At 38.6% G+C, this 16088-nt stretch overlaps 1 protein-coding gene and 1 long non-coding RNA gene across 6 annotated transcripts in view; one reads left to right on the top strand and one right to left on the bottom strand.

Annotated features, from left to right (window-relative positions):
• LOC311434942 overlaps positions 1-5222 on the bottom strand; it is a 153094-nt gene extending 147872 nt beyond the window's left edge. The window contains exons 1-3 of the long non-coding RNA XR_014691848.1: positions 5206-5222; positions 4018-4107; positions 3820-3923 (exon numbers count right to left, since the gene is read on the bottom strand). This is a non-coding gene — a long non-coding RNA (uncharacterized lncRNA). The remainder of the gene's footprint in view (positions 1-3819; positions 3924-4017; positions 4108-5205) is intronic.
• Positions 5223-6008: 786 nt separating this feature from the next.
• Positions 6009-16088, top strand: part of MMS22L (MMS22 like, DNA repair protein) — a 96338-nt gene continuing 86258 nt past the window's right edge. Inside the window, exons 1-4 of one of the 5 annotated variants that reach the window (XM_084512600.1) lie at positions 6009-6062; positions 7406-7598; positions 9810-9935; positions 12782-12834. In XM_084512600.1, the coding sequence (XP_084368726.1) occupies positions 7408-7598; positions 9810-9935; positions 12782-12834 (370 nt within the window). In that variant the 5' untranslated portion in view covers positions 6009-6062; positions 7406-7407. The other 4 variants (XM_084512597.1, XM_084512599.1, XM_084512598.1 and 1 more) reach the window with 4 other exon arrangements.

Here is a 16088-nt window from a genome sequence, read left to right as displayed (position 1 = left end):
AGCACTGGAAGTAAGAGGACAGTAAAAGTGTAACATTCTAAACATATGAATTAGATACCTGTGCATTCACATAAAAGCCCTTAAACTTTTCTTTGATAGCCACTATGTCTTCGTGATCGGTATACATTAGCGCTGATCCCCTGTAAATATCACAAGTCATCTCTAATTTTTCAGCCATGTCTCTTCCATTGTGGCTTCAGAAGTGATGTTCTCCTGCCATTCCACAGAAACTCAAGCATGCATGAACTGTCTTCCTCTGACCTAGGAATGATAGTGGGCCCTTCCTTACTCAGGTTTAAAGATGAATTGACCTTCATTTTACCATAACAGCCTGGATAAACCACGGTTTGCTCTTTCATACATACACAACTCAGATGTAAAATGAGTTTGTTAGGCTAGTTGGAATGTGCTAACTTTCTAGCCTTTTTTTTTTTTTTTTTTTTTTTTTTAATCTAAAGCATACCACTCATTTTTGCTGCACTACCTTAATTCCTATTTGTCATGAATGTCCTTGCTACTTCCATAAGTAGTTTTCTCACCTGATACTCTTATTGTTTCAAACTGGGATTGTCCAATCCAACTGGGAATATGTGGAAAAATTCAGATTTTAACTAACCTACCAAGATGTTTTACAGCAGGGCACAGGGCACAGTCTAAAATGTTGACACTTCAGTAATGCTTCTGCACTCTGAAACAATCCACTGAGGACTTTACGCTTTAAGTATGATGGCCCACATCTGGACATGATTAATCGGGTCAAAGCCAGGTACTCACCATGAGAGTTAAGGCTATTGGATAATTTATCCCTAAAGGATACTCATTGGAGCATAAAACTGTGAACTAAAAACTTGTTCAAACAAATCTTTTCATATTGTTCTAGATTGTATCTTGGATTAACAAATATCATTACACCTGTAACATGAAAGTCATATTGTTAAGCCTTCCTTAAAAATAAAAATAGAATATTACCTTTATTTAAATGAAAATGTAGAATTTCAGTTGTAATATCATGCCTGAATCTGGAGAAGTGCATTTCAGATGAGAGCAACAAGAAATAGTGATCTGACATAAAAGAGAAAACTAACCTTTTCTTTCAATAAGGAAGAAAAGAACAATTTGGGATTTATTAAGAGAATAAAACAATGAGAATATGATTAAGGATCTCAAATATGCATAAGTCTGCTGCAAAGAGTAAAATAAATTCCCTGTAAAAACAGTGCAAAAAGTAGCAGGTGCAAGTAACTTTTAGCAAGTAAAGTTTCATATCAGAAATCAGGAAAAACTTTCTAATGGTAAGGCAAGTGAAACACTGAAACAGATTGTTTAGGTAACTAACCATAAAAAATCTTTAAGGAGAAAGTCAGCAAGCATCCATTAAGAAAGATAAATTTTATTGATTCTGGCTTTGAAGGAAGAGTCAGGGGGTGGGCATGACACACGTTTGGAGTCCTTTTCAGCTGTATGATACCAATACCACACATCAGTGTAATTAGATGTGGGACCTTGACTTGGAATGAAAGTCATATTCTGCAAATGACTCAGTCAACTTCTTCATGAAGACGATCACTTGGATTCTGATGCAATAATTTAGTTATGGATCACCTAGCTACATTGATCTAGTCTGCAACTTCTTTATTCAACAATTCAACAATAATTACTTCCAGGACTGGACTATGCATAAACATAACATCTAATCTAACATCTAACACCATACAGCACTTTGCTTGCCAAAAGCTGTGACTTATTAACTGGTTCCATGGCCTTAGAGCTAGCCAATATTAGCAACAGCTGCTAATAACATGGAATTCCAGATGTAGTCTTTGAAGGAAATTTTCAAAATAAATTAGCTTCAAATTGTTTTCCCTCAAAATTCTAGATGTACCCAAAATTCTTAACCCTGTATCTGTATCTTACCATTGAGCATTGAGTGGGATCTTTTTTTTTTTTTTTTGGGGGGGGGTGGTTTTGTTGTTTGGTTTCATTCCACTGTATGTTTTTGTTTTTGTTTTTAAGTCTAAAAATTTTAATGGTAGATCATCTTTAATCACTAGAATAATAATCCTGTAAACACTGCATGAGAATATGTTTACTTCAGAGCAGTACACAAAATAATTAAATTACCTCTAGTCAGCCTACTTTATTTCCAATAAAATTTATGGTTGTTCTATTGTGAGAGCTCAGGATAAATGTAAGGCTGCCAGTCTGACAAGCCACTAAGTATGAAAAAGTAACACTCTCCAACTTCATTTCAACATTTCTGAGTTGTTTCATTCTACAGTAAGCAGCATATATAAGTAGGGAAATTGCAAAACTGTGCAAATTTCTTACATTTCAATCATCTGATTTAACACCATGCGAATGATACAAGGAAGGAAAAAAAAAAAAAAAAAAAAGAACAAACTTGCATTTTAAATCATGTTTTGGATGGTGAGAACTGAACTGTTAGAAAAATAACACGTTTTGTAAAATGCATATATAGTACAGACCATGACAACCAAGAATGGCACAACAGCAATACAGTGAGCATCAGGTGTTCTCAAAGTTTCTGCACTCAACAAAGTAGCTCCTCTTCAAAGCACTGCCATTTGACAGAGGTTACAAATGTTTCTGCTTCAGATAAAACTGAAAATTTTAAAATACAGGGAGTCTCTGCTGTAGACATTCTGTCTCTAATGATGTGTACATTATTGCTCTTTGCTCAACCTTTAAAAAAAAAAAAAAAAGCCACAAAGCACAACTCCACCTCCATGCTCCAAATTAAAAAAAGTTGCCAAAAAGAGGGATATCCAGTGAAATGAACCCCAGCCTGCCCCCTTGGGCTGCCTGCCCTGTACTCACCATCCCGGGCTGGTTTTGGAGACTTTCTTCCCCTCCCCCTGCACCTAAGCACAATGAGTGAGAATGGAGAGTAGTTTCAGCATTAAATTTGAACTTCCCTGCTTTTGTTAGCATGAGTCACCACCTTAACATTATCTCAACTGTAGACTTTTATCTGTGAATATCTAAGCCCTGTCTTGTGGAAAACTAATTACTGAGCCACTGAGAGGCTTCATAATGTCCTGCATTTAAGTCCTGAACATCATACATAATGCATAGGAAGCAGTCTCTGCACTCTGATTACAGAACACTGTCATTAAGAGAGCAAATTAAAGATGTGAATAATTCACTGGCTGAGCTTATTGTCAGTGCTGCATTGTGAAATTAGAATTTCTAATAAGTACTGCAATTTTTTTAACCCAATTAACACAGAGAACATCTTGAGTCTGATTAGTACAATAAAAATTATTACCTTATTCTTTTGCTTCACAACAGCCAAATTAAATACTGTACTTAATTATGCAGCATTCATTGCTTCTGTGCTAGAAATAATAAAAATAATAATAAAAAAATCTCACTATCACTTTAATAAGACTTCCAATATTGAGAACGCAATGAAAAAATAGAGCATTAAGAATCTTTAAGCATAATTTCATGTTGCAAAGTTAGTGCCTTTTCTTTAAGACTTTGCAAATCGGTTTTAATATCAGCAGTCGACCATGATGTCACTGCTGAGGTCTTCTTTGGAAACAAAAACGTATTCAAAAAAAACCTACAAAATGACCCTTCAGAACAAGCTCTGAATATATATTGTAAATTAACTTTCTCTGGGCTGATGTGAAGACAGGAAAAAAAAAAAACAACCCTGTACCACTTACTGACTTAAAACCGAATACACAAATATACAAACATACCAATATATAAACATCTATATATACATTGTTTCAAAAAAGATGCTTAAAATATATGATGAAAAAGCAGGAGCTGGATCAGCTCTCTTACCTCAGCTCCCTCTTGGCACGGGATAGATAACATCCTTTCATCCTAGAAAGGAGGAAAGTCCAATTCAACATCCAGCATGTTGATTTTCTCCCACACGGTGCCTGCTGCCATGTTAAATAAAGAGAATCATCACTGAGGATGCAGCTTTTGTCTCCAAATATTTTTATGCTGCCTTTTAGTGTCAAGGAGCCCAGGAACCTTAGCACATCTGGCAGTAGACACCACTGACTGCAGCTGCTGCAATGGTCTTTTCCTCAGCCCTATTTCAATTCCAGCTCCTTTTTCATCCTGGGGAAGTTTAATCACCGAGCATGAGTGGAAAAGAAAAAAAAAAAAAAAAAAAAAAAAAAAAGGAAAGAAAGAAAAGAAAAGGTGTCATTGCAATCATGAGCTTTCTTGTTGTTTTATTTTTTCCTAGAGACAGGGACTGCAGCAAACACCTTGCATCTTTGTCTAGTTCTTTTAGCATGTGCGTGCAAGAGGGAAAAAAAAAATCCCTGAAAATTATTCAGGCACAATGCAATAGACATAAGGAGAGACAAAAAGACAGAGAGAGAAGGAGAGAAAGAGAGAGAAAGAGAATGAGGGAGAGAGAGAGAAGGAGAGGGAGAGAGAGGAAATAGAAAGACTAAGAGAGGGAGAGGGGGCTGTCAGTGCAGATAAATCTGCATATGGAAATCAGGGTTATCCAGGGTACAGTTTTATTTAACCATGATGTACTGTTTTTTTAATTAGACAGGAATTTAGAGAAGGAAATGAGGGATTCTTGCATACACAAGAGCAAACGAAGCATTTTTAATCACAAGAGAGTTTTTGCAGCAAGCTGTAACAGCAATGGCAAAACTTTTTATAGTAACTTTCTTGCTAGGAACAAAAGTTTCAGGCACCGCTGCTGATTTACACACACAAGCAAAACTTGAAATGCATTCTGAAATGAAATCAAATCAGGACACCCAAAATAATGCAATAAATGTTGAAAAGACCCAGAAGCCACCAAGTACACAGTATCTATTTTAACCTAGGTCATGCCAGGTAAAGGCTTTAGGATCTTCTCCTTGGCCCCTACACTTGTGGTTACTGACACAGCCAATGAAGACTTTGGTAAATGAGAACAGCAAAGCCCAGCTTGGGTTTCAAATGCAATAAACACTTCCCATGCTCGATGAAAATTGCTCATTTAGAGCCAGGAGCACTGCCTGACCATGCAGGGAGGATGGATAAGGGTTTGTCAGGCATCAGAAATGACTAGGACCACTTGCTATTGGGAAGGATGGGAACGAATGAGGTGAGGTGGCAGAGAAAAAAAAGAGGAGGAAAATGAGGTTTTGGGATTGAAATTTGACAGCTAGACTAAGAGGAATCAGAAAAAGCAGACTGTTGACATACCGGAAGATTTAGAAGTGGCAGAGTGATTGGGGGATTTACTAGAAGGCAGTCGGCTGAGATGAGATATGGCCAGAAACAACTGCCCCATGCCAGCAAACACAGTGGACTTGGGGTCACCAAGGGGAAGGGACCAACAGCTAGAGGGAGGGGACAAGTAGCTGGCAGGAAGCCCCCACTGAATTCAAGAAGTGAGCCTGTGAGGAGCCCACCAGGCACTAACAGCTTTCCAGTACTTAAAGGGGACTTATAAAAAAGATGGAGAGAGACTCTTCGCTCAACTGGATAATTAGACAAGGGAGAACTGTTTTAAACTAAAAGCTGGCAGATTTAGATTAGATATAAGGAGGAAATTATTCAGTCAGAGAGTGGTGAGGCCCTGGCACAGGCTGCCCAGAGGAGATGTGGGTGCCCCATCCCTGGAGGTGCTCAAGGCCAGGCTGGATGGGGCTTTGGGCAGCCCGGTCTGGCAGGAGGTGTCCCAGCCCATGGCAGGGGGGGTGGAACTGGGTGGACTTTAAGGTCCCTTCCAACCCATTCTGTAATTATGTGAGCACGGCCCCATGAGGAGCCCGCTGGGGGCACGGGCACCAACGGGAAGCGGCTGGGGCTGGGGCAAGCTGGAGCGGGCACCGGCACCACCCACCGGCTGTGGGGCGCCCCGACCCGCCTGGGCTGAGGCCAGGCAGGGCGGAGGCGAGGAGCAGCGAAGGGAGGGAAGGGGAGGAGGAGGCGGAGGAAGAGGAGGAGCAGCCGGCGGCCAATGGGCGCCGCGGCGCCTGCGCAGCGCTGGCCCGGCGGAGCCGCGCGGGCCGTACGGAAAAGCGCCCGGGAGCCCTTGGGGGTAGTGGCGCCCCCAGGTACCGAGCGGCCCGGCCCGGCCTCGCCTCCTGCCCCACTGCTGCGGGCTCGCAGCCGTCGCGGCGCCCAGGGTCGGCCCGCAGGGGAGGAGGCGGGAGGGGAGCGGAGCTGTGAGCCGTGACCGCGAAGGGCCGTGTCTGCCTCCGTGTGCCGCGGTACGGTGCTTGCTGCTGGTGCCTGGAACGCAGCTTTGGAAACGTGTGGTAGCGGTGGGGCTGTTGTCTACGTGTCCCGTTGTGTACGTGTTTCTGCAGGAGTGGGAAGGGGGCAGAAAAATGGGACAGGACCTCAGCTGTTTTTTTTTTTGGTTTTTTTTTTTTTGTTTGTTTTGTTTTTGTTTTGTTTTGTTTTTTAAGTTTGAGCCCCTTTCTAGTCCAGCTTCTGCATTACCATCCTCTGGCCGCAAGTGTGAGTTCGCCTATGCGAGAGCGGTACAAAACCTGCCAACTATGCGATTAAAGACTTAAGCGTTTTTTAAAATCATTAGCTTAGACTTAATAATCTTAGTTATATCACCTTCTTATCATTGTAGAACTTAGTGCTACCTCTTGCCAAGTTCTGCTCTTCCACTGTCATGTGTAAACTGGTTCACTGGTGTTGAGGGTGCAGTGTACTTCTTTTGGATGTGATCTTCCTCTTTGTTTTTGCTTCTGTGTCCCTCAGTCAGACTTCTGGGAGGTCAGAATTTCTGTAGAAACTTTCAATGTTGGCTATGTAAAATTCAGTCATTTTCTAAGCCTTTTAACTTCAGCATTTCGAGGTTCAGTAATTATTGTGTGGTGTATATTTATTGCTTCTCAGAAGGAACCCGAACTGCAACACTGCCTTAAAGACATGGACAACTGGGAGCCTGTAACGCATGATGTGTCTTCTTGATACAGTTACTTTGGCCACAGAACAAAGGGTTGCTAAAGTGTTACAAAGGGTTGCTAAAGTGTTGCAAAGTGTTGCATGTCCATTCTCTTTTCCTTGTACTTTGTCCCTGCCACTTCCTCTAGCCTACTGCTAGTCTGACCTCATCATAACTAGTCAATATATAGAGCTGAGCCAGAAGAAAATGAATTAGCTTTTTTTTTTTTTTTAGGTTTAGCTTTTCGATGATGTATCTTCCTGAACAGGTTAGGATGGGGTAGATGAAGCTGCACAAACCAGAATTACATGGCAGGGCATGGAAAGATGACTTCCTTTTGTGGTGGCATCTTAGTTTGATGTGGTTAAGCTGATATTGTCCTCGCTTGAGCTGCAGGATTATGGAGGGCTGTAAAAATGAGAAGTTTATTATAAAAAATACTGTTGTTGTTGCATTTTAATTAATTAATATTATCTGTTTGTTTTCTGGAAGAGATGGAAACAATGGACGATGATGACTTTATGGCTTCCTTCACGCCCCCGCTTCTCACTGAAAGCTTGGAGATGGCAATGGAGGTGGAGAATGAGAACTCAAAGCCTTCTTGTTTTTCCTGTGCTTTCGACAACCAAAGTGGGGGAAGAATCTTCTCTGCAGAATCTTACTTAGCAAGTGGGTCTCTTAAGAGGTATGTTGGTTTGTTGTTTTTTTTTGAGTTACAGCATACTAAAAGTTATATTTATTTCCACTGTTGTTTGGTACCTCTGAAATGCTGAGAGGGTTTCCAAATGAGTTTATTCTTCAGTTTATGTTATTAGCTTCGAGGTATACCAAAGCACGGTGGGCAATTTTTTTGATACTCTGCTTTGAGTTCATTGTCCAGTTCCAAGTTTTGTGAGCTTATTTTAAGATATTGTTACAGACTTGATAGAGCTTTTGTGGACAAACACTTCAAAATTGGCTTTGGCAAAAGTATCCAAGAACCTTTAAATTTCTGTGGAGGCTGCAGCACTGCTTTTTCCAGTTGTATGCTCTTCTGGATACTGTCCCTTTCTCTGTTATCCATGTAATAGAAACAAACTGCTTTGTCCAGCTTTCTGAGGCTTCTGGAAGTACACTTCAGAGCTTTAATACCATGTTTTTCAAAGCTTTAGCTCTGCATGCATTCTGGATTTAAGGTTCAGAAGTCGTGTGTAACAAGTAAGTATTTTCGGTGAAGTTGTAAAATTTTGCTTTAGTTAATGCTTTCTTTCTGTCTGTGATCCAGCTTAGCTGTCTGTGTAATTTGCTGATCCTGCAGGGGTTGTCTTGTTTTTCTAGGAAAAAAGCGCAATTTTTCTTTCCCAATTCCATCGTGCTGTTGAACCTACTTACTGTGGCTTTCTCCTGCCAAGTGTTATGTTTTGTGTTGTTATTTTTGTTTGTTTTACTTCCACAGGCTTTTCTGTAAAGCCTTCAAAGGGGTTTAAAACCCTGCCTCCCCCAATCCCTTCCTTATTTATCATATCTTTATTGGATCAGAGCACTTTCATTCACATTAATGTCAAGTACAGGAGTGAGAGAGTCTGTTTTTGTGGATGTATCAGCAGTGGATTCCACATTGACAAAGAATGCATTCCATGACAGAAACAATTTCATATGAAAACTCACTCAGGGACTTCTGTGTAAACAGGTTTACCAAGTTACTACCATCATGATAATTCTGTTGTGTCCTTTATTCACCTTATCTAATTGGTTTGTAAACTCCTGGAAAAGCCTGCATGTGAGGGACTCCTCTGTCTTCATTACCTAGAACAGGAGTAACTGGATTTAATTGCTAAAGGCTTCAAAACCCAGCAATGTTTAGGCAGTTACCAAGTGAGCTACAGATGTTGTGGGAGACTGAGCTGATTATTCAGCAGATGCTTTTTTTTGCCTTTGATTGAGGACTGAATTGGTAATAGTACATAGTTCAAGGAGAATATGAATTTAGTGTATAATATAATAAAAACCAAGTGCTTGCCCACAACATTTTCTTTGGTTGTAAAATAGACGTTTCTTGCACCTTAATGAATTCAGCTGAAGTATTTTATGAAAGTCAGTGGGAAAATTCTGAAATAGTTCTTGAAATCTTTGTCTTTATTATATGCCTTGCTGTGATTTTTTTTAAATCTTTTTTTATTGCATTAGGGAAATACTTTTCTTAACATACCAATTTTGTAAATATATAAAATACTTCAGGTAAAACTTGTTTTTACACTTTATACAGATGCCTGACTTTCTTCAGTTTGAATAAAATAGTAGCTCTGATTTTTTTTTTTTTTTTTTTGTATTTTTTTACTTAAGCCAGAGCAAAGGGCAGCCATGGCCTAGTGTTAGGTTAAGTTATAATAATGAAGTTGCATTCTGTGACCCTTATCAATTCAGATACCAAGAAAGCACACTTTTAGGTATGCTTTTATCAGTGTATTTTATATAAAAATTATTAAAATGACATACCGTAAACTAGTAAATATATGTTCTAGTTGTTTATTAGGCCTATAGTATACACTAACAAATTCCAAGCATAAACTCTCAGACTGTTACCTAATGTAGGGGCCTCTTCTGTTATGGCCGGTCTGTATGTTATGCCTCAGATGGGCCCCTCTGTAAGGTAGTATCTTGTTGATTTTTCCTTCATTTCTAAAATTTACTGTGCCCTGTGACTAGACCATATTTTTATGCTGTTGAAGCTAAAGCTTGTCATACTTTATATGCTATGTTGCTTTACAAAAAAGGCATAACAGCCTCTCTTCTGAGAGCACTCTACACCTTCCTATGCATTGCTGGTACATTTATAAAATATCAGTAATATACAAGCTAGCAGTAGATATTCTGTTATTTCAGTTTATTACTAAGGAAAGTTGGATCTGTTTTACAGGATTTTGCTGAGACTAGATCCTGCTCCAAATGACTACGAAGAAGATGTAGTGGACATGTTTGGTTTTCAGTGGGTTACTGAAATGGCACTAGTTGAATCCTGTGGATTTCTCTTTGGATTACTCAGGTATGATGATATAAGTGTATTTAGTGATTAATCCTCTTTGTAATTATACCAGTTTACTTTAAGGATGGAACAAACTTCAAGTTTTTGAAAGTAAAATCCTAATAGACTGTGGGCCATGCAATGTGTGTACAAAGATTTTAATATCTATGTAACTCTACCATAAGTAATGAATAAGACACAAGTGGAATTAAGGGAAGAAGTAGATCTTGCATCAGAAATCTTGCGTTGCATTTGTAATACTATGTAACTTAATAAGTTTCTAGGCAGCGTGGAGCAAATCTTAGCCATCGCCAGTTAAAACTGATAAATACAGTTACTACAATTGTGTTGTGATCAATTCAGAAGGCTCTAGCTTCAGCAGTATTTGAATAAATTGTGTTAACCTTTCCATGAATAAGATTCTGCTACACATCTAATCAAAATTGTCTTTTGAAGATCTTAAGACTTCTTGTGCAAAAGGAAGAGTGGAGGTTACAAATTAAGTATTTTAAATGTTTGATGCAGCACTTTCTTCAGTTGTTTGGATTAGGATAGCTTCAGCAATCTCTTCAGATACAGTTACTCAGTGTGATTAATTCAATACAGATGTTTAATCTGGTCAATGCAAATACACAGATCACCGATAATCTTCTTTGCTACTGATAATCCTCAGAATGTACAGCGCACAGAGTGGATGGAAGAGGAGCTCTTGTATGATTGTACAAATATGTGATATATTCTACCATTGCAGTAGGTTCTTCCATCCTTTTAGAGTATGACCAAGAGTGTGATGTGAAACATTATTAGCAGGATCTGGCTATTGAAACATGAAGGCATAGATGATAGGTGTATTAAAAGCAGTATTATTTAACTCTACTAATTTGACACAAGGTTTTACTTCACTGTGGTTTAAAAAAAAAAAAAAGATAACCAAGCAAGTAGAATAACTTGGTTGAAAGAAACACTGTATCCCTTTTAGCATCCAATTTGATCCGTTAATTTTGCAAATTTGCAAAGATCTTCTATCTTTCAGTTCACTTGTCCAGTCATAAAATGGAATGCTTTCATTTGTAGACCAGTTGACAACTGAAGGCAGGAAAGTTCCTTTTCCAGAGTGGAAATCATATGTGAAAAGTACAAGTTATACTGATTCTTGAGAACAAGGTAGCTGGGAACAGTTCAACTTATCAAGTACAGATAATACCTATGTTCAAATCCATGCTAATGGCAACTCAGTAATTTTTTTTGTGTCTACAATATTGAAGATTATTTAACATTTTAATAAATATGTAATACAGCACACCTAAAATTAAAAACAATAATTGCATAGTAAAAAGAATTTTTACCTGTATTTTTTTTGTGACTGAGGATGTGAATCAAAGTAAGAGCTATTTAACTGTTTGTGTGTATTGTAAGACAATGTATCTTTGATTACTAAACAGAAGTACCAGTTTAGCTGCAAATATTTATCTGCAAATCAAATGATTTAATGAGTAACAACTAATGAGCATCAGTCTTCGAGGTACAAATGCAAAATGAAATTAAATTGGCTTATTAAACTGATGACATCTTTGTTATGCTTGTCATGCCCCATTTGTGAGTTTACTTTACAAGCAGACTGTATTGCATCTTCTGTCAATTTAGTGGAGAGCCTTTTTTTGTGCATCTCCTTTCTATCTGTTTTTTAACCTTTGGCCACCACAGCCCTCTTAAAGTCTTCTATTTTTAGTCTTCTTTTCTTTCTATGTTGTTGAAATAACTGAAAAATTCATGCAGAAATTGAGCTTTGAGTACTTCCAGCCATTTGTGTGTATTTTTGTTTTTCCAATCTTAGGTAGCTGACATGGTTTTATACAAGCAAGGAAGAGCTAAGGGAGGTAACTTTAATATGTGGTAGCCCTTTAATATGCAGGTTGGAACCTAATTCTTTGGATGCTTGTGAGTTCTTTATAGTTTCCAAAGTGTTTTTTATTTTTCCTAAGAACATTTGATCTGCGTTGAATCCAAGTATCCTGCTTTTGAATCTTTCAGTAGTTGCTGCTTTGACACTTAAGGACACTATAACACTTTGACACTATAATAGGGCAGAGAGCTCCTTCCCCATTTTCTTTCAGTATGTTTTATGCAGTTGTGCTTTTCATGTATTCAGTTTATTACCATGTTGTCTCTCTGGAGACTATGCTTGAAGACCACTTGAAAATAACAGTTGCTGCAGAATATGGCCGAGTACTTACCGATGTTACTGCTTTTCTTTATTTTTCATTTCCAGTGGCAGTTAGCAGCCTTAAAAATTCTCTTCCTCCTCCACCTCCTGCCCCAAAACTGAATTGAGTTTTAACTTTTTTAGAGACACTTCTTTTACTCTGTTATAATTGTTGCCTTTAACCCTTTGTGCTCAAATTAAGCAGCAGACTGCTCTGTGGAGGAAGAAAGAAAAACTGCTGGCAGAATTTCCTAGTGCTCATTCAGAGATGAACTTAGTGTATGCTGTGAGGGCTAACTTCCAGGTTTATTTTGTGATGAAATATGAAGTTATTACATCTATGAAAAGATCACTTACAATGAATGGCTTTTGGGTTTGTTTGTGTTTGTTTTTCCCTGCTATTTACCTAATTTTATATTTGTTGTTACTCTGTTTCATGTCTCAAAACCAAGAATAAACTCTATTATCATTCCTACATATGTAGATGTGTTTGTAGTCTTCCGCTATACTATCTCCCAGGTTATGTTTGTATGAGCTTTTTTCAGAAATACAAAGTAAAGAATAATCCTTACCTCTCTCTTTTATGCTTAAAACTTTACTAAAATGCATGTAAATAACTTCTACCTATAACAAATACTGTAAACCTTTGTATCCTTTTAATTAGGCAGCAAATATACAGACTGGAAAACCTAGTAGAAATGAATTCATCTGACTTTGGTAAGTTGAACACATTTAATTTGATGCTGGAGTAGATATCTGACTACCTTTTCATTATAGAACTATTACCGCATTTATGTTTCAGCTCTTGATTGAGGGCTCATAGAGGGGGTGTCACAGAACAATATATAGTCAGCATAAATTGCACTAAGTGTATAAGTGTAGGCAACCAGGTGATATAAGGTGGTGTGAACATAGATACCCAACGTGCCAAAGCAGAAATGTAGCAAGTCAGTTTGGAAATAGATCTGCTTGTGTAGGTAGATGCACAGGGCAATCCTGACCTCACTCACCTTAGTGGGGAATTTTGTATTTATTTGACTTGAGCGAAGATGTTACCCCTGAGTTACAATTTAGTAAAACTACTAACTTGTTTAATTAAAAATGGAAACTTGGATCAAAAACACACATAACTATTTTAGTTATAAAGGCAGTGGGCTGGGATTTTTTCAGTTTTATTTTGATTTACATTTCAAGATAAAAGTTAGTTATGTTTGCATAGTTTAACTTTATTTACAAACTTCTTTTGTAAATAAAGAAGTGTCAGCAGGATCGATTAAATGGGATCCCTGCAAAACACTTTGAATTAAATACTAGGGCGTGAGGAGTGTTACGTTTCTGAAGGACTATTGCAGCCTTGGGCATATTGTAACTTTGAAGGCTGAATTACTTAGCAAGTTGAGAATTTCAGTAATTACTCAGAAATGCACAATTTGTAGTATCTTAGCACAGATAGATTGTTAGTGTTCTAAGAGTACAAGTAAATATTTTAACACAACATTTTTTGGCTTGACATTGTTGTGCTGTGCCATTTTAATAATTGGAATGAATTCATTATTCATTATATTCAAACTGGTGAAATAAAATATTTGTGGTACTGTTAAAGTGTTTTCTAAAAGTATGGGAATACGGACACTGTTCTGTATCCGGTTCTATAATAGATCAATAATACTCAAATGTGATCTAACTACTTAGCAAAAGTTTGGATTCAGTGCCCCGCTGATGCTATTACTCTTTTTTTTTTTCCCTGCTAGATCATGTTTGACCTTATTTTTTTTTTTCCCCCAAAAAACTGTTACATTAACTTTACCTGAATTTTTTTAACTTTATTGAAATACAAAAAAATAAATATTTTAAAATATGCTTCTATGTTCCTAATAATGTAATAAAGGGAATGCAGTGAATTTCTGGTGAATCACTGCTTTAACTCTTTCAATAGCTTCAAGCAGGGATTAATTCTTGAAGAAGGCATATAAAACAGGCATGGAGCTGATATAAATGCTTGGTTGGCTCTGAGGTAATCCAAGGGAAATGTGTAAGCGCTATGTGTTTGTATTCCTGGACTAAATCTTAGGAAGTTAAGACTGAATAAAAACAAAAGTATCCTGTTGAAGCAGGTCTGTGGACCTGATCAGAGAACTCTTTTTTTGGAAATGCTTCGATGTTCTGAGGCCACATGATGTAGAATTTGCAAGACGTGGTCTGAATTTTACTCTTTGCACCAAGATTTATTTGTGACTTAGATTAAGTCACTGATGCATCTATGATCCCCCTTTGTACAAGCAGGTTAATAATAGAGAAGTGTTGTGAGGATAAAATATATTTAAAATTATCAGACTGTGGTGATAGGGTATTGTCTTAGTTTAAAACCAAATTTAATTTTAGCTCAGTAAAACTGTGCATATGTATTTACAAAAATACCAATATCATGCATTTCAGTGAGTGCACACCAAGTGCTAGTGTGGCCATCACTAAATTTAAAGAAACTATTGATTCCCTTGAAGGCAGAGAGGCCTTCAAGAGAGACATTGATAGACTACAGAATTGTACAACCATAACAACCATATAAAATTTAACAAGTGTAAATGCCAGATTCTGCACGTGAGATGGTGCAAACCTGGCTTTATACATAGAATGGGGAGCAAGTGGCTGGAGTGCAGCCCTGGGGGTTTTGGGTTAATGGAAGGCTCAATAAAAGTCAACAATGTGACAATACCAAAGACAGCAATATATTGTGGGGTGTGTTAAACACAGTGTAGTTAACTGATCAAAAGAAGTGATCACCTCGCTATACTTGCTGTGGCTTTGGTTCAAGTACTGTGTGTGGTTTAGGGCTCCACAAAATAAGATTTACACAAAAATTTGAGAATGTGTTCAAAGGAAGACAGCAAAAATGATGAAAGGACAGGTCCTATAGGACATGATTTGTGGCAGCAGCTGAGGATACTTGGCTTCTTCAACTTAGAAAATAGGAAACTGAGGGGGTAACCTAATAGCTTCCTCTAAAGAAAAAGGTGGACAGCAAAGAGCGAAGAGCTGATCTCTTTTCTCTGGTGACTGGATGTGAGGGAAAGGCTTAGAACTGCATCAGTGGATGTTCTGACGGGCATAAGGAAAAAATCTTCACTGAGAAAGTGGTCAGGTACTGGCACAGGCTCTACCTGGAAGTGGTCACGACCTTGTGTTCAAGGAGCATTTGTACAGTGTTCTGAGATGGTTTAACTTTTGGGTTGTCCTACCTCAGGAGTTGGTCTGTGATCCTTGTGTGTCCCTTCCAATTCAGAATATTCGAATCATAAAATCATTAAGGTTGGAAAAGACTTTCAAAATCATCTGGTCCAACCATCCCCATACCACCAATATCACCCACTAAACCATGTTTCTAAGCATCACATCCAACTTTTCCTTAAACACACCTAGGGATGGTGGCTCCATCCTCTCTCTGGACAACCTGTTCCAATGCCTGACAACTCATTCTGAGAAGAAATGTCTCCTGATTTCCAACCCAAACCTCCCCTGGTGCACAGTGAGGCCATTTCCTCTAGCTGGTTACCTGTGAGAAGAGGCCAACTACCAGCTCTCCACACCTTCTTTTCAGGTAGCTGTAGAGAGCAATAAGGTCTCCCCTGAGCCACCTCTTCTCCAGACTAAACAACCCCAGTTCCCTCAGCTGCTCTTCATAGGACTTGTGCTCCAGGCCCTTCACCAGCTTCGTAGCCCTTCTCTGGACTTGCTCCAGGGCCTCGATGTCCTCCTTGTAGTGAGGGGCCCAAAACTGAACACAGTGCTTGAGGTGCAACCTCCCCAGAGCTGAGTACAGGGGGATGATCACCTCCCCGGTCCTGCTGGCTACACTATTCCTGATACAAGCCAGGATGCTGTTGGCCTTCTTGGCCACCTGAGCACTCTGCTGGCTCATGTTCAAGAGAGCATTGACCAACACCCTCAGATCCTTTTTCTCTGCACAGCCCCAA

Source organism: Aythya ferina (assembly GCF_964211825.1).
Source record: "Aythya ferina genome assembly, chromosome: 3".
Lineage (NCBI taxonomy): Eukaryota > Metazoa > Chordata > Aves > Anseriformes > Anatidae > Aythya > Aythya ferina.
This window is presented reverse-complemented; position numbering and strand designations above follow the sequence as displayed.